The sequence below is a fragment of the Ramularia collo-cygni genome (assembly GCF_900074925.1).
Source record: "Ramularia collo-cygni strain URUG2 genome assembly, contig: RCC_scaffold05, whole genome shotgun sequence".
Classification (NCBI taxonomy): Eukaryota; Fungi; Ascomycota; class Dothideomycetes; order Mycosphaerellales; family Mycosphaerellaceae; genus Ramularia; species Ramularia collo-cygni.
In genome coordinates this window covers 1,308,901-1,326,448 of record NW_019716259.1, presented here as the reverse complement: position 1 = coordinate 1,326,448, position 17,548 = coordinate 1,308,901, and the positions used below count along the sequence as shown (strand labels likewise).

Sequence of the window (17,548 nt, the reverse complement as noted above, 5' to 3'; positions counted from 1 at the left end):
GCCTCAGAGTGAGACAGCTGTGTCTGCAGATAGCGACCTGTACTCCCTGTCTGTACTCGAGGGAATTTGCCCCCACCCTCACTGTCACCACCGCCACTGTCGCCACCGCCATTATTGTCACAGCAAAGCGAGCGAAGGACGGAGCGAAGGACGGAGTGGGGTCGATTTAAAGTTTGTCGATTAAGGTTCGCGGAGTGCCGATCACCGCTCCGAGATCCGACAACTTTTTTCGACAAGGCAGAGGCAGGCGCAAGACCACCAATCACCTCAGGACATCACCAAACGTCACGCTCTCCAGACAATTAACCATGGAAATCAACATGGAAAAGGCACAGCCTTACACGTTTGACCTAGGTCACATGCTCTGCACAGACCCAAACCCTCTCCCATCACTCAAATCGGCCACATCGGAAGAGAAAGAAGCAGCACTCACATCGGTAGCACGCGATTGCGCACAAGCTTTGATCAATCAGCTCCTCACAACATGCCCCATCACTCGTAATACAGAAGACGGTGCACTGCAAATCACACTTCCCGGACCTTCTTACCACTTGCCGCGGGAGAAGCCTGTGCCGAAGGAGAAGGAGAAGTCCAAATGGGACAAGTTTGCGGAGAAGAAGGGCATCCGACCGAAGCAGCGGGATGGAAAGATGGCCTACGATGAGGCGACCGGAGAGTGGAAGCCGAAGTATGGATACAAGGGCAAGGACGATGGGAAGGAGTGGTTGGTCGAGGTGGAGGAGGAAAAGCCCGAGAAGGAGGATGCTGGTGGTAAGGGATTGAAGTCTAGGAAGGGCAACCCCAGAGAGGTGCGTGGTGGACCGGAGCGGAGAGAAAAGAAGATGAAGTCACGGAAGGGGAAGTGAAACGGTAATTTGGACAAGGTGGTAGACAACTCTTGCCTTTCGATGACCAACGATGCCAGTTCCAGGGCCTGAAAGACTATTGAGAAGTGGTGGTCACGGCCAGCTCCGAGCACATGTACGACTTTGCAAAGGAGTCTCTATGGTCATCTAGAGCTGTGCTTGAGGCTCAAGTCGTCGTCGATTGCTGAATCTGTTCGAAGAGAATGGGTTCGATATTGTAGAAATAGGCGCGACAGGCAATACTCTGGACAGGAGATCTGCAAGATGAATCTCATACTGTTGGTCATGGGCGGTCAATTCATGATACAGATATAGATCCGAACAGTTCGACATCTGTGGTCGAAATACATGAGTGGTAGGTTCATGCGATGAGCAAGTATATGTACCGCAGCCATTACTATCGTTCTTTATTGGTGTGGTGGAGCAATACCCGGGATTGCACGACATCTCTTTGCATCGGAGGTTGTCAAGACCCACGGAGTCCTCTAGAGTATCCCAGCCCTGGTGCGTTAGCACTGAATCATTTCCTCTCAAAACTGCAGCGAAAGCGGATCTTCGACCGTCAGAAATAACTTCCGCTGCAAGAGACGCTGTAGATTGTCTTGAGGCGCACTGTTCGTCCTATTGGTCCTCTTCAAGCTTGACTCGCTTTTTGTGCTTCTTGTTGGCTGTAGAACCATTTACTCTTCGATCTCATCCGCATCCACATCGGATGGTCTTTGATCTGTCTCATTCGCCAATTTTGATAGGATCGCAGCTACTCAATCAGCCCTTCAAAGATCGTAGGATGAGTCAAGGAGCGGTGAAAGCGCTCGGTTCCCTTGTAGAGGAACCACCATTATCACTGGCGCTGGCTTTCATCGATTGTACCGTTACGATCCATCGTGGGCTCCGCGAGATGGATCCGGACCGCGAACAGTAACAGCAGGTAGGTCAATGRAGATCTAGCGGCTAAGTCTTTCTTCTCAGGAATCCAATACTCAGCTACCAGCCGAGACGCCAGGAGCTCATCCTCTAAGATGGTCAATACCTACCGACTTGCCAGTGACCAACAATCTTCCACCCGCACTCTGCTCATTCGCACTGACCTGATAGCATGCAACTGCACCTTCATCTCGCTGGCAGACCATCGCGGGAACTTCGCGGCCCTGACAAAAGTCAATATTCATGATCGCGTCTGCGATATTCTCCCATGTCGGTCAACGACCCGTACGTCGAGATCTCATTGATCCCGTCAACCAGCCCAGCAAGGAAGACCTCAACTGTCGCCTGAAATACGGGCGAGGCGGTTCCAGCACGGTCTACACCTAGCTCCACAGTTCCCGGCTGATCTCTTGATACCAGGATATGTGAGGGTCTGTTGATGGATGTATGTCCAGTTCGGGACCACTTGCACAGGCGACTGTAGCGGGCGAGAATGCCTGACCGCTGCCCGTGTGTCAATGGAGTCCTGCTCGAGTGCGTGAACTTCGGCAGCCCGCAATGCGCGATTTTGATGCCGCCATGCGAAGTTTGCGCGTTACGAGTGCCCTTGCAGTCCGGTATGTTATACACAACTGACGACGTTCCGAGACATGTCTCCATTAAAGTTCTGAATTTTCAACGCACAGCGCAGAGTCGCGGGTAGATCGCACCATGAAATGCGGGAAACACAACATCGAGGTGCCGATATGCGAGCTCACTCTTGAGGCACATTGAGATGTGTATGCTCATTTGCAGTCCATGTTCACCTCGATTGTTAGTTCGCAAGTCTTTGGCCCATCTTCGCCTTGGGTGCTGTCAGAGTGATTGGCGAACTGYCAAGCGACTGGAACCAAATGGTTTCTCTTCGAATCTTAGCCACGTAGAGAGCAGCATGGCCAGGAATTCGCAGGAGACGATAAGCGGATTGTGGTGAAAAGGAGCAACAAGGGCGAAGAAAGAGAAAGAAGCGGGAGCGGGGGCAAGAGCAAGGGCAGGGACGACAGCTCTTGGCGTTGGCTAGAATAACAGAACACACTGAAAGACAAGAGAGCAGTAGACAACCATTGTTGCATGATCTGATAGTTCAAACCAGCGTATCTGAACAGGCTGTCATATTGAACTGTCTTCCTAAACATCTATCGGCAGAATCAAGCGTTTGCTACAGGAAGAAAGTGATTTTGAAGCGGTTCTTGAAATTCTTCGATTGCGGGCGATCCCTCCTCCACTCCGCGACTTTTGCGACTGCGCTTTGAACATCATCCCACTCCCTCGCATACACATTCTCCACCATGCCGGGCATATCGAAGCTTTCCCTCGTCGAGGGCAACTTTGAGGAGCTCGCGCTCGAACTCGCGACGTACCTCGACAGCGCAAAAGGCGAAGGCTCGACCATCGCAGCGGACATTACACCCCTCCTCGCCGATACGACCGCCGCCAGTGAGGAGCGCGAGCCCGACAGCAGCCGACCTGCCACCACCGACCGCGATGCAGTGCTGAAGAAGCTGGTGACCGCCAGCAGCATCTTGAACGGTGCTCCGGAACGCGAGCTGCAGGCCGCCTACAACCACCTCATCCACCTCATCCAGCAGGCCGAAGATCCAGACACATACCTGCCACACATCTGCCGCTATCTGACCGCACCTGTCACTTCCTCCCCACACAATGGTACCGGTATTGCACTTGGAATCCTCAGCACTCTCTTCAACTCCATTGAGCCAGACGATGAGTCGCGGTATCATGTTCTGTTGGCCATTGTCAATGTGATCAAGAACTCGGGCAATTACGAGACACTCGCACCACAACTGAAGCATGTGGACAGCTGGGTCGCTGAGTGGGAGTTGGAGCCTGCTGGTAAGGATATCATATGCAATATCAACACATCTCAAATCCATGCTAATTTCATTCCAAGACGCACGCAAACTCTACCTCGCCGTCGCCGACGCTGCAGCCGCTGCCAACGAGTCCGAGCAGTCATACACATACCTCCTGAGAGCTCTGCGTACTGCCCAATCCGAGCCTGCGTCTTCCGGGACCCGCGATCTTTCCGTCCGCGCCCTTAAGGTCGCCCTGCAAAACTCCAAGCACTTCGACTTCCAAGACCTCACCGCACTCGAATCCATTCAGGCGCTACGTAAGAGCGACGCGACATGGTTCGAGCTCCTGGAGCTCTTTACCTCGGAGAACTACGACGACTTTCAGGACTTCAAGGAGGGTACACCAAACTTCCTTTCAGAGCAATCTCTCGACGAGGATATCCTCGACAAGAAGATGCGCCTCCTCACCCTCGCCTCGCTCGCCGCACAGGCATCTTCATCCCGCACACTTCCATACGCACACATTGCCCGCGCACTGCAAATCAGCCCAGAGGAGGTTGAGATGTGGGTTATTGACAGCATCCGCTCAGGATTGGTCGAGGGAAAGCTTTCCCAGCAAAAGAGCGAGTTCCTCGTACACAGATCGACATACCGCGTATTTGGAGATAACCAGTGGAGGGAAGTCGCAAGCAGATTGGAGACGTGGAAGGGCAGTTTGAACAACATTCTGAGCGTTATCCGTGCGCAGAAGGAGGAGTATCTAAGGGAGAAGGAGGCGGAGTTGAGTGGTTCGGGAGCGCCGCAGCAAGGTGGCGGTGGACGGCCTTGGCAGAAGAGGATCCCTGAGAGGAGGGATCAGCCTGCAGCGGCTGTGGAGGTGGAGTAAATCAAGACGATTGGTAGATGATGCTAAGGTCCGGCGCTGTATTATTGCATGTGCCTCCTTTTTTCGATGGGCTGGGCATGGCGTGGCGCATGGGATGGCTGGACGGACTACCACGATCACGATAGTTGAAAATGCGAAATCGAAGTGCTACATCATGTTGTCTTTCGATGCGTTTTCGTGTGAGGAAAGGAGAATAACGATGACTGCCGCGATCCGGCTCCTTTTGTTCTCGCCTGCAGCACACTTCCAATGCTCTCCCGTTGCTCTTTGAGATGGCATGTCTTTTCAAGTTGCCATCCTCATACATTAGACTCAAGTCAAGCACAGCGAATCCAGCAGATACACAGCATTCATCTTCAACTGCGAGGCCCCCAAGTTCAACGTCGCCTTTCAAACTTCCAAGTGACTTCTCTCCATTCCCGAGCCAGCCGATCTGGAACTTTGCAAACATCGAGCCACAACATGACGCCACCTCGCCGTGGTTCATCCTCATTTAACGCTATCTATATAGCAAAGATGCGGGGCACAAGCCACCAGATGTGATCCAGCTCGGAGGATATGAGAAGCTCTTACCCGCGTAGTCATTGGGCTTCAATTCTCAGGTCTTCGGTTTTGTTACTCTTACAATGCCTCACAGGTCAATTATTGCTCACCATCCATTTCAATTGGGTGTCAATAGCGTGGATGAATAGAGAGAGAATCACCAGGACTGAAGTTGGTGGAATCTGAATGTGTTATACTCTCGTCAGTAAACAACTTTCCCAGTGTGCTTTTGAGGTGGCGGCATCCTAATCAGCGGCCGTTCCATCTACGTCAGGCGACAGCATTACAGCCTTCAATCATCTGCTATGTTTCAAAGCTTGGGATTAGGCTCGTTTGTGTCAAGGCATTTCTCCATAAACCTATTCTTGCTTCATGAGTGGCGTATGATAACAATGATCTTCAAAGTCGGCCTGTCGTGTTGTCGTGAATCCTGTGTTGGGATATGCCAATGAAGGACCAAAATGATAGTCGCAGTTGGAATTGGAGTTGGAGTTGGAGTTGGAGTTGAGGCTGAGGTCGGACGTGCACGTGACCGCCACGTGCGGCCCTCGCAATCCAACGACATCATTAAACAGTGAACGCAGAACGTCGCCTTCTACCGTATTGATACAGCGACGTCTATCTTGACGAGATGTCTGCTTCGCAGATAGCACCGGCTATACTTCAGTACAWCGATCATAATGCGTATCCAGACTCCGAAGCCGTCTCGTCCGCGGAACTCGATTCCAACGCACTACAGCACTTGTCCGCTGAGCTGCGCAGATCACAGGACGAAGCCAAAGCGGAAATTCGACAACTGAGTAGAACTTCAGCACCGGATATCGATACATGGATCTCTCGTRCCAAGGAACTACAGAAGGATATTTTGAGGAGTCGCGCTACGGCAAGGGAGATTGTCGAGGAGGCAGAGAAGGGACGGGAGCTCAGAGAAGGATTGGAGGATAAAGCGAATAAGGTGCGACTACTAGAGAAAGAAGTCGACTTCAATGCCAGGTTACGCGAAAGATTGGAGAGCGTGAGGGATGTAAAGCTGTTGGTGGGAGAGGGCAGAGATGCTGTTGTTGCTGGGCATTTGCGGGAAGGATTGTCCAAATGGCAGGAAGTGGGGGAAAAACTTGGAATGTTGGGCAGCAGCGATGAGGGTGTCGGTGCGCTGCTGGGAGGTCGAGTGGCAGGTCTTAGGGATGTGCTCAAGGAAGCTGTCCGAAGTGGATGGGAGGAGTACATTTATGTGGACGTGGAATCACAGAAAGTGTCTGTGGCAACAGGAACTGACATTGATGACCTCATTGCCACATCCAAGGGGCTTGGTGATTACGAGAATGCCATGAAGAAGCTGGCCAAGGAATTCGAGAGAGCTATTGTGAGGCCCAGACTCGCCATCTCGAGAGAAGGGCGGGTTGGCAGAATCGCTGTTGAGGGCAACAGCATCAAAACCCACCGTGCAATGGACGACGTGGACTCGCATGTATTGTTCGAGGACCTAAAAGCGGTCATCGATTGGCTGAAAGCTACGCTCCCCGCAGACATAGCTGCTCCTCTGTGGGAGAGCCTCAGCCCGGCTTTAATCTCTCGACTGGAAGATCCATGGCTAGATGCAGCTGTGCCACTCGACATTGCAGACATGCCTGCCTTTCAGGAGGTTTTGGCTGATGTAGCCTCGTTTGCAGATCAAGTCGACACTTTCAATGGCAGTGGCAGCAAGCCTCTCCGTACTTGGGYGCAGAGTGCTCCCAGGACATGGCTTACCAAACGACGAGAAACTATCTTGGGAGACGTCCGGAGTTTGGTCTTTGCTGGACTGCGGGAGACAAAGGTGGTTGAGCGAGTTGAGACACAGATGATGAGCAAAGAGGATGCTCCTGCTGAAGGCGACGACGATGAGTGGGACACTGCATGGGACGAACCCGAAGAGCAGGCTCCTTCTCTCCCTCCACGCGAGCAGCAGACTTCTAACCCCGAAGATGAGGACGACGAGGCCAGTGCGTGGGGCGCAGACTTGGATGAAGACGACGACGCGCCGAAAGGAGATGGTAACGACGAAGATGATGCATGGGGCTGGGGAGACGGTGAGGATCCCGGCGCGCAAAAGCCCATGAGTCCAAAGAAATCCCCATCGAAGCCAAATGGGGACCATCGGTCCAGGCCCACAGAGCGCGAAGTGACCCTCCGCGAACAATTCACAGTGACAGCGATCCCGGACTCCATCCTCACACTCCTCCAAGGCATTATCACTGACGCTCAAAATCTCGCCGGGCCTGAATACGCTTCTTCGCCCATCGCACCGGCGGCGACCGGCCTCTACACCCTTCCAACCCTCGCTTTGGCCATCTACCGAGCCACAGCAACCACAGCATATGCCAAGCTGCCCTACGGGAACATGCTCATATACAATGATGCATCACGTCTCGCTGAACAACTTCAAGCCTGGCAAGCTGCACAGCCTCCTGCGTCCCGCCTCCGGCTTTCTGCGGATGTTACAGCCCTGGAAACGTTCGCAAAACGAGCTTACAGTACTGAAATGGAGAGCCAGAGAACCATTCTTAGAGACCTGCTCGAAGGTGCACAGGGCTTCAGCAATTGCGCCCAATCTCCGTTCAAGCAGGAATGCGAGAGCGCGGTGGAGCAGACCGTTGACCGTTTGCGGGAAGTACATAAAGAGTGGGAAGGCATTCTCAGCTCTTCAGCTCTGCTTCAATCCACCGGCTCGCTTCTTGGCACCTTTACAGGAAAAATGATTGCTGAGATTCAAGACTTGCCTGACATTGGGGAGGATGATTCCAAGGCATTGAAAGAGTTATGTGATACAGCCATGACTGCTAGGGATATGTTCATCCAGGAGGCTCCGGATGGGGAGAAGAGAGACATGACCTTTGTGTATTGTCCAAATTGGTTGAAGTTTCAGTATCTGGCTGAGATTTTAGAGAGCAGTCTGGCGGATATCAAGTATTTATGGAAGGAAGGGGAGCTCAGTTTGGAATTCGGGGCTGAAGAGATTGTGGGGTTGATTGAGGCGCTGTTTGCGGAGAGTCCGTTGAGGAGGTCGGCTATCGGGGAGATTCGAAGGGGTGGGAGGTGAGAATCAGGAGTGAATCAACAGTTTCTTCCCCGGCTGGTTGTTGCTGGACCTGTTGATGGATTGATCATCACGATACACATTGCCGTAATTGAAAAGGCTATTGATGTCAGGAACTCAGTCGCATGCCTTGGAACGGATGAGCTCCAAACCAACACTCGCATGGATATTCACAATACCACTCCAGAAGTTCGCACATACCACACTGACCAAGAATCTCAAGCCACTCTGTCATTCGGAATGTGCTAGTCCGATCCCATCTCGTGGACGCCGAGTCCTATCAGGAGCCCACTCGACTAGATCGACAAGATGTTGGAGGAGACGACACCGAAGAACAGCGGGAAATGGATCCTCACAGTGCTTATGCTCCTGATCTTGAAATCGCCGAAAAGAGAATGAGTTTGATGCTGCGAAATATGAGCTCAGTGACCGGTTAGGGAGCATTTCTCCCGCTTAGTGTCGGGTTGGGGCACGAGGTTCGACTCGCGGATGATCTTGTTCAAAGTGACACGACGATATCACAGAAAGATTATACCGATGAATTGCTCGCTTTACCATCTTCAGTGACGTCACAGACCTGCCTTGAGGGCGATCCAAAGTGTTTGATGTTTTTGTGTAGTCTCGATTGATCATCACGACCAAGCACTTCAGCATCTTCACTCGGCTCGTGAATCATTGCACCTCAACTAGCAACAGTATTTCATCCTACATTTTCACCAGGACAACCACCCTCGGCCCACCAGACTGTTTCGAACAAGAAAGAAGCAATGAACCTCAATATTCCTCAAATAACATGTGCCTCGATCGAAACAGACGGATTTGACTCTACTGCCGACTCTGCCTGGTTCACCCACCACACAGCACCCATGGACGACGAACCAGAGACCGGTGCCCACACATACCAAACCGAAGCTCTTCAAAGCTACTTAGCTGGAAAATGTAATCTCTCAATTACAGCAACCACCCTCTGCTCCCTCCAGAATCACAATGAAACTCCCACGGACCTTCGCTCCCGCATCTTCAATCTCCTTGAATCCGCTCTCTTCGAACTACCCCGTCGATATACCTCTTCTTTAATCTCCCTTTTACTAGAAATCCACAGCTCCGATGATCCCACCTGGAAGAACCTCCCAGGATTCGCAACTTCCTGGTCCGACATGTGGAAACAAGATCAATGGCGCTCTGCTCTGGCAATAAGAGATCCAGCGACTCGATCGAAAAGGAGGGAAGCTCACATCCATCGCGCGTATGTAGAAGCTTCATGTGCAATGGTTGCTGTGGGTCCAACAGCTGAAGATGGGCTGATGCCATTGAGTTGGGGGTATGAATGTATTTCTGAAGCTCTGGAGTGTCAGCATGCGGTTTGGGATTTCGAGGTTCCTGCTGCTGCTATGTGGGTGAAGATTGCTGGGAAGAGACTGAAAGAAGGCGCAGAGAGAGGRGAGAGATCATGGGCTTTGGAGAGGGAAGGAAGACTTTGGGGACCTGGTCCCATGAGCTTGCAGCGATGGGAATTCTGGATGAGGAGGTTTGAGGAAATGGAGGATGTGGGGAATGCGATTGCTAATGCTGGTAGTGAGGGTGCCAGGACAATGAGGACTTGAAAACTCAGGTCGCGTGCTTTTGGGTTCACTTTCTTAACGTTTTCACTTTCGTGGGCTGATATGCTGTGCTCTCCATAGATAGAGTCGATCCATTTAAGGAAGCGACTAGATATTCTGCATGTCATACTCTCACACGACCATTACAAAAATGTGCCAACCACAGCACTGCAGGGCGGAGTTGGGTGAAGCTCGGGGTTCCCAGGCCATGTGAGCATTTTCTGGATAAGTACCGTCAATCAGTGCATCCGGCAGCGTGAGGAAGGTCTACCATCGAAGCTTACCTAGATTTGCGAGGAGATACATGACCAATGTGCTGTGCCCATGTCCAGTCTCTACTTTGATCCAGTCACAAATAGTCTCCTCTATACCTTGACCGATCGCGAACCATATTAGTATTGTGCAGAAGTTGCGATCCTTGTAAGTTTCCAGAGGTAGCTCGTCTCTCATCCTCAAAGACCCACCAAGAACCAGGCTGCCAGCAAACGACTGGACGCATGATATGCCCCTTTCTACTAGAGGCAATTTCTTTAGATCAGCCCTGAAGTTAATCAAGCAATGGCTTGCATCTCCCACCATCGCCGTCCCTTCTTTCGCCCGCCGTCGAGACTCTGCGATTGAAATCCTGCTTGCGGGCAAGTGATGAGAAAGCTGGTCCCCATCGCAATCAAGCGTTTGAGGGAATAGCTTGCGACAACTTTTCCATCAAACCGTGTCGGCGCCATATTCTGCAAGAATGGGCGAATGGGCGGACCATCTTGCAGTCGTTGAGATACGACATTTTATGCTGGCATGAGGCAGGATTCTATGTCGCGACGCGGTTGCCATAGATTCCGTAAAGCTTGCATTTCCTCGGGCGTTGTCGTTGATGACTGGAATGGCAAGAGTTTGTAGGTTTCTGGATGAGGTGAGGTAGGCAGTCTGGGCTTGGACAGAATGTTTTGCCGGAAATCACAAGCAGGGGTAGAGGGAGCTTCAAACCAAGATCGATCATACCTCAAGTTAGACTGTAGTTTTTCGTTCATCCGATGAGAGCATGTTTGGTACCACACTCGGCTCGAAGTACGACCAGATGAGGAGTTCGCGCCGACCATGGCCAATTAGCCATTGATCACAATCTGACTGCAATGACTTACAAGATGAATGCGGACAAGAGATGGATGCTAGAAACTCATATTTGTACAACGAGACAGCAAGGCACTCCGAATCGACGTCCTTCCGCCTTGTCCCTCTTTTTCCCCATGCAAATCCTACGCGCAGTCTGAATGCTCCGCGCCCAAGCCCAGCACCCGCTAGTCACAACGCCAGCTCCCATAAATACAGCACAATAGAACTCCTGTTTCCAAAGTTGTGCTCCTCAGTTTGACCCTTTCCAGTCTTTCAACCTCAGATCATGTTCTTGTTCTTCTTCAAATTGAACGCTCGCTGATCCTTCAACCACCGTCTGTAATCCTTCACGCTTGCGACCTTCTCTCCGTAGTAGTCAGGGATTGGGTTCTGTGGACTGCTCGAACTGGCATCCGCACGGTACTTCTTGATTCGCGCGTAGAAGCTCTTCTCTTTGCTCGCGATCTCCTTCGTCCATCCCCTCCTTCCCGCCCAGATGCGGAAACCGCCATTACCAACCGTGGGACCCATGAGCCACCCTAGCGCAGCAATGCCAAATGTGGATATTCCAATGACGATGACTGGGTCAAGACCGCTAATCTGAGCACCCCAGACGTCAAAGTCTTGCTGGGCGAGAACTGGCGCGAAGATGCCAACAGAAGCCACGGCTGTGACGATAGAGCAACCAGCATTGATCCATCGTCGTGTCCGTCGAAGCTTGAAGAATCGATCCCAGGTAAGCAGTTCATCGGCGGCTGATGGAGTTTGATTTGGAGTTGGAGGTGTAGGCGTTGTGGTCTCTACTGTCGATGCATGACGGATCTGCATCGATCTGTGTTGTCGCACTGTTGATGATCCACCTTGTTTGGAGGTCCAAATGTTCTCTCGAAGCGCCAGATTTGCAATTCCCCGACTCTTTTCTTCCAGTCTCGATGATCGTGTGATCTGTCTGCTGAAGGAGACGCTGGCGATGACGGGCGAGGCGGCGCGTGGAAAGGAGCGAAGACATGCCGTTGCCGGTCGTGGGCAAAACAGGGCGGCCATGTCGAAAAATAGGGAAGTGGATGGATCGAAGTGCGACGCGAGTCGTCGTGTGTCGTTGTGTTTCTCCTCAAAGCCTGGAGGTGCCCGGATCGCGAATGTGGAGCTCTCCTCCCCTCCCGCCAAGCCGCTTTCCGCGCTGCCGTATGTATTCTATTCTAGGTGAGATCTTGGGACGTCACCTCCACTCACGACATCCACCGACCATGCTTTCCATCGAACGACCTATAAAAATGCGGCGGGCAAGGTTTCTCTAGTTGCAGCCATGAACGATTGTCCGATAACAGCAGTCGAGCCTTTGGCTGCGAGCTAGATGGCACCTATCTTACCATAGCCTACACATGACAATAGCAGAAACGACAAGAGCACTGTGCACTCGAAAGCATGTGTACGATGTTCTAAGACTAAACACTCGAAGCAGTTTCCCTCAAGCTGTCTATGTTCGATATTCCCATCAAAGTGCAACGCACATCGAAACTCTGGAAGGCGATGATCGCGTCTTCGCAGTCCCTCCAGGACACCCTCTTCAAGAGAAGGCGTCACCCAACGCGCGCTCGTGCACAATGCYAGGCTCGAAGGGATCTCTACACCTCAACACATTATTCTGAGCCCGTGGGTCGTGCATCATCAGCGTAGTCGTTCGCACTACGACGACATCCCCACACCTCTCGGCATACTCTACTCGCACGATTCCAGGAAATGGAATCCAGCAACGCTTCGATCTGATGCATCGTAGCGGTATCAACTTCTTACTCAGCCTCCAATCCATAGCCTGAAGCTTTTTTCCAAGAAGAGAAACTTGACCGCGCGCCCAGATGCAGCTAGGATCACACTTCAGGACATCATCGATGCATGCGGCAGCAAAGTCTCGTAGGATTATCATGAGAACGGCACTACATCTCTCTTGATGGAGGGATCCTGGTCAAGCAGTCAAGACGATGCAGTACTCTGGATCTTGGTGTTACGGAAATTAGAGCAACACGACAAGTACAGTAAGTACAAAGCTCTTCATAAGGCTTCCACCATACAAGCACCCGTCTATGTTCCATTCTACCATTTCACTCCGAGTGATTCTCGTCCTCCTCAATGCCCTCATCGTCATCGCTGTCGTCATCCGTTACTTCCTCGCTCTCCTCATCCACCCAATCACAAACTCCATTTCCGCCCTGTCCAACCCAAATCGCCTTCCGAATCACTCCACCGCTCCGCACAARGTACCCAAAGTACCCATTCCGGCACCCTCCACTTGGCTCAGTCCTGGGCTTGCGGCACAGAGACCACTGCTGTAGGATGCGCCCCGTGTTGCGCGCACTGTGTACTTCTGGACTGTGGACTCGAAGCGTTCCAGGCGGCGGCACGTAGTCCTCTGGTGGGTACTCGTGCGGCGGCTTGCGTGGGGTGCCTTCTGCGACTCTGGCAGCTTTGGTTGTGTGGCCACTGTACATGGTGGCAGTGCTGGCCATCTTGTTGTTTGGGATGGGTGGTGAAGAGGTTGAAGATGGGGATTCTTATATCGTGTATAAGGATTGCTTGGCTGCGATGTTGGTATGCTGGGAAAGGTACAAGAGTACTGCAAGTCTTGATGTCGTGTTTGATATAACTTTCGTCGGTGGAGGTGTTGGTAGGTAGAAGGACTTCTGGTCACAACAGAAGAGGTTTAAGTACTGTGGATCGTGCTAGCGTCGACTCAGGGTGTACGTGAGTGAATAGGGGATCGGCAGACGCATCTGCTGCTTTCTGTCTACATTCACTCAGCAGCAGACATACTTTTGGCTGCTGATCGAAGATTCAGTACTGTGCTTGAGAGAGACGTTTCTTTCAGGATAAAGAACTGCACTCAACCGATTGATTTCTAGCAGGTATACGTATCCAGCAGTGTTCCTTGTCATCTGGTAAACATAGAATTGGAGGCGTGCAAGCATTCCATGATCATCTGGTTGTCCCTACTTATGCCTTTTCCTATCCATCAAATCTTTCGACTCGAAGCCGCTAGTATTATCGACTCTTTTCGGAGCTCTGGCTACCCTGGTCGAAGAACATCTCAGCCTCTCCTTAAACAGTAATTGCAGACACAAGCTGGGGAGACTCAGCGGAGTAATGCTTCGGTCTTCAGTCCCTTAATCCGCCTTTCTGGGCTTCGTAGTGTACAAATTCTTCCAAGTCCCCTTCCCCGATTCTAGAATCACGTGGGTTTCGTAGGCTGATATTTCCAATCTTTGAGTTTTTTCCCTTCACTGAAAATCCCTGAAATCATTCACTGCTCTAGCCGAGCTAGACGAAAAGCGGTTAGGCATGCACCAGGGTGAAACAGAGGCTCCCGGGACCCTTTTCCTTGTACAAAGCGTTCACTACTTACCTTACTCACCAATGAGATACATGAGCATCACAAAGACACCTTGAACACTGCAAGATCGTGTTGACAAGGTCTACTCGAGATATCATCCTGACAGTTACTACCCTTCTTCTTTCATCAACATCCAACACACCATCACTTCGACCCAATCATGAGTACTGCTATCATTCCTCATTGGAAGACCGTCGCCGAAAATGCAAGTAACCAGTCTCACAAGCGCTATCACATGAAAATGGCCGCTAATAAACCGCAGAAGCCCAACTCGGAGTCGTACACCTACGCCACTCTCTTTGGAAACGAGGCCAAGCCAGCTGTGCGAGCAGTATTCGACACCATGGAGCTTGCAGAAATGATCTTGGGAGAAATCTGCATGCGAGACCTGCTCATCAGCGTCCAAAGGACCTGTAAACAGTGGAAGTCCATCATCGACGCAAGCTACAGACTTCAAGAAGCGCTCTTCTTCCGCCCGATCAACAAGAAGCGCTTAGTGTACTGCGGCAATACTGAAGATGAGCGTATCTCAGTCGTGGTCGATCGCAAGCTCATTGCAGATGTCCCCGAAGAGGCATCGAACCCAATCTACGAACATCCAATCGTAACCAACAAGTGCTCAAAAATCAGAAAGTACAATCCATTCCCGGCACGTCAAGCGATGGATCACCCTCAGGCTTCCTGGCGACGCCAACTCATTACGCAGCCTCCTCTTGCTGAACTGAACTGGTGGTACTTCGAGGGTGATGTGCGAATTACCAAGACTGTGCGTGCGAGTTCTTCAATCGGAGTCACTTTAGGTGACTTCGCGAACGGAATTTCTTTGCGATCCAGGTATTATCATGAGCGGTGGTCGTGGCAGAGGGCTGATTGGGATCATGCTCCGGCTGTGGCAAAAATCGAGCCGGCGAGGAAGTCTGCATACACTGAAGGTCAGTGGGTTGCGGAGTAGGACAGAGTGTGATATTGATAAGCAGTCTAGTGGTTAGCTGAGCAACGAGAGTGATCGTGCAAAAATGTCCAAGAAAGACCGAATCTTGGACTGCGTTTCTGTGACGTGAATCTCCCGTCATTGAACAAAGAGCATTTTGCAGGTACAAGTGGATGTATCTCGATAGTATGCTGACAGTCTGCATCGAGTTGGAAGATTATTGTGTTCACAATCTTCGACAGAGTTTGGTCTTTTTGTTTCTATCCATTTGCGTAGACCGATGACATAAGCCTTGCTTTGCCTAGCTCTCAGATCCTCATCTCACTCGAGGCACAGATGCGTCGACCGACTACAAAAGACGTACAAGGTCTACACGGCCTGGTGTGGGTTGGAATCGAATCACCTATCGGTTGTGGTCTTGCTGATGTCTTTCTTCGGGCCCACATGGGGATCTGGGGCTACTTGTTGGCCATCAGTCAGAGCCGAGAGTCGTCGGCCAGCGTGTACCCCTTCCTGAGGTATATGTCTCCTCGGCTACTTTCGTGACTAGTACTGACGGTCGTAGCCGATGATATGGAACGTCGCAGAGAGTCTGACWCGAAGGGGTCGGCTGATGGTCGATTTGGCCAAGACCAATAATGGGGACCAAGTGGTAATGAGAGACATGAAGTAAACACTCCGAAAGACGGAATCTTGCGGCGCAGCTTCAAGACGCCTCTTGAGCTATCCAGGTCTTGGGCCTCATCGGAAGTTGTCTTAGACACCGCTAATCTTCCGCACTTCACTTTTAGATGCGGCAATGTTTTATTCGATATTCCAGACGCCGCCAGCTATGCGCAGTATCCTACCCCTCGTATCGCAGACTTTGGCCAGGCATTCGCGAGCTCCGCAGTTGATGAGCGGAACCCAGATTGGTGGAATGGTAAGTAGAGTAAAGAGCAAAAGCGCCTGGGACACCGCTGACCATACTGCCCTTCGTATTTGGGCATTTATGCCGCTGATCTARGGGGGGAGAAGTCGTCTGTTCAAATCGGGCTCTCTGCGTCTTTTTGCCCTTCTTTTGCTTTTCTTTTACACTTTCGATTGTACTTTTGTCTGTTCAGTTCCCTTTTGATTCGCTTGTCTTCCATTTCCCAAAGGGTGTGGGTGATTTCGGAATAGACGGCTATCGGCCGCCAGGACTGGAACGATATGTGGAACCAAACAGCTTTCTGCCTGTGAATGCCGATAAACTCCCGGAACACGCGAATGTGTGGCAAGCAGGGGCGATACTGAGGAGTATGGTGATGTTGGATTTCGATGCTGCCCAATCTTTATGTCTGGATGAAACGAACGACGACACTTACTTGCTGGTTTTTGCCGGGACACCGGCCGTCGGTACTTACAGCAAGGCCCTCCTGCAAATGATCGACCAAATGGTTAGCTACACATGTACTCAGAGGCTAATTTTTGAAGCTCTAGATGCAAGGATCACGGAGTCTGTGCCGGTTGTTTTGTCCACAATACGCGATGGCTCGGCGTCTGCAGCAGTCAGAGACAGCCATGGACTAGCATCCCGGCTGATGAGTACGCAGTAGGTCTAACGCCTTCACCGGCTCCGCCGAGTTGGGGAGACGGAATGCCTGCGAAGGAGGGTTCGTGCCCGTGCTGGGAGTGTGAAATCTCGAGGCTGATCTTGGAATGAAGCGAGAGCTCTTTGCACGTCTCATGTCAAGTTTCCGCCCGTTGGCCCCAAGGTCTTGCACATGTTATCCGTGCATGTCGTAAAGGTCTTTCAAGTGCTCGAGTGTGGGAGCGCAAAGGTGTGCTCGGTTGCCCGATGATGGTGGTCCAAGTCATGAATGTCATCTCGAGCTTGTTTATTGTCGGCCAGAGTCATCGTCAGATTCGTCACCAATCAAAGAGGATGACGCTGGGCGAGTGCCGCGAGTCATGGTACTGKGTGCGACGGAGAGGAAGACATGCTGCGTGCACGCAAGAGAACTACCCACGAATTGTCTCGCATGAATATTGCTCACGGCTGAGTCTACAGATCCAATGTGAGGCAGTGGGGCGACCGAAATGATGGGGTTTTCAGGGAAAGGGAAGAGGAAGGTAGGTGGCACCCGGAAAGCGCGTTTGACTTTGCGCTAGTGGATTACGTCTGGCCATTTTTTTCACAGCGGACGACGCTTCCCTTACAATCATCAACATCCTGCTTGTCTCGAACGAACAGCGTGTTTTTATTTCTCGACGTTCATCAGCACGTCACACACCAGTCTCGCATTTGTCTTGTCGCAGCAGAAACTGCACGCGAGGCACCTTTGAGCTCCGACCGCACCGACGTCCACACCGACACCGACAGCGTCAACTCACTTTCACACCCCCTCCGCACCA

The 17,548-nt window shown here is 51.7% G+C and overlaps 7 protein-coding genes; 5 read left to right on the top strand and 2 right to left on the bottom strand.

Annotated features, from left to right (window-relative positions):
- Positions 1–308: 308 nt before the first annotated feature.
- Positions 309–866, top strand: RCC_04243 (related to regulator of ribosome biogenesis; the record flags this gene model as incomplete). The annotated part of the gene is made up of 1 exon (XM_023769521.1): positions 309–866. One exon carries the CDS (start codon positions 309–311, stop codon positions 864–866), a length of 558 nt encoding a protein of 185 aa, XP_023625289.1.
- Positions 867–3,118: 2,252 nt separating this feature from the next.
- On the top strand, positions 3,119–4,529 carry RCC_04242 (related to Eukaryotic translation initiation factor 3 subunit M; the record flags this gene model as incomplete). XM_023769520.1 has 2 exons in its annotated part: positions 3,119–3,680; positions 3,739–4,529. 2 exons carry the CDS (start codon positions 3,119–3,121, stop codon positions 4,527–4,529), a joined length of 1,353 nt encoding a protein of 450 aa, XP_023625288.1.
- A 1,174-nt stretch (positions 4,530–5,703) lies between these two features.
- On the top strand, positions 5,704–8,151 carry RCC_04241 (uncharacterized protein; the record flags this gene model as incomplete). The annotated part of the gene is made up of 1 exon (XM_023769519.1): positions 5,704–8,151. The coding sequence occupies one exon, from the start codon at positions 5,704–5,706 to the stop codon at positions 8,149–8,151; it is 2,448 nt and encodes an 815-aa protein (XP_023625287.1).
- A 764-nt stretch (positions 8,152–8,915) lies between these two features.
- On the top strand, positions 8,916–9,752 carry RCC_04240 (uncharacterized protein; the record flags this gene model as incomplete). Its single annotated transcript, XM_023769518.1, has 1 exon — positions 8,916–9,752. The coding sequence occupies one exon, from the start codon at positions 8,916–8,918 to the stop codon at positions 9,750–9,752; it is 837 nt and encodes a 278-aa protein (XP_023625286.1).
- Positions 9,753–11,135: 1,383 nt separating this feature from the next.
- Positions 11,136–11,900, bottom strand: RCC_04239 (uncharacterized protein; the record flags this gene model as incomplete). The annotated part of the gene is made up of 1 exon (XM_023769517.1): positions 11,136–11,900. The coding sequence occupies one exon, from the start codon at positions 11,898–11,900 to the stop codon at positions 11,136–11,138; it is 765 nt and encodes a 254-aa protein (XP_023625285.1).
- Positions 11,901–12,955: 1,055 nt separating this feature from the next.
- RCC_04238 (uncharacterized protein) lies at positions 12,956–13,360 on the bottom strand (the record flags this gene model as incomplete). Its single annotated transcript, XM_023769516.1, has 1 exon — positions 12,956–13,360. One exon carries the CDS (start codon positions 13,358–13,360, stop codon positions 12,956–12,958), a length of 405 nt encoding a protein of 134 aa, XP_023625284.1.
- Positions 13,361–14,401: 1,041 nt separating this feature from the next.
- RCC_04237 (uncharacterized protein) lies at positions 14,402–15,193 on the top strand (the record flags this gene model as incomplete). The annotated part of the gene is made up of 1 exon (XM_023769515.1): positions 14,402–15,193. The coding sequence occupies one exon, from the start codon at positions 14,402–14,404 to the stop codon at positions 15,191–15,193; it is 792 nt and encodes a 263-aa protein (XP_023625283.1).
- Between the last annotated feature and the right edge of the window lie 2,355 nt (positions 15,194–17,548).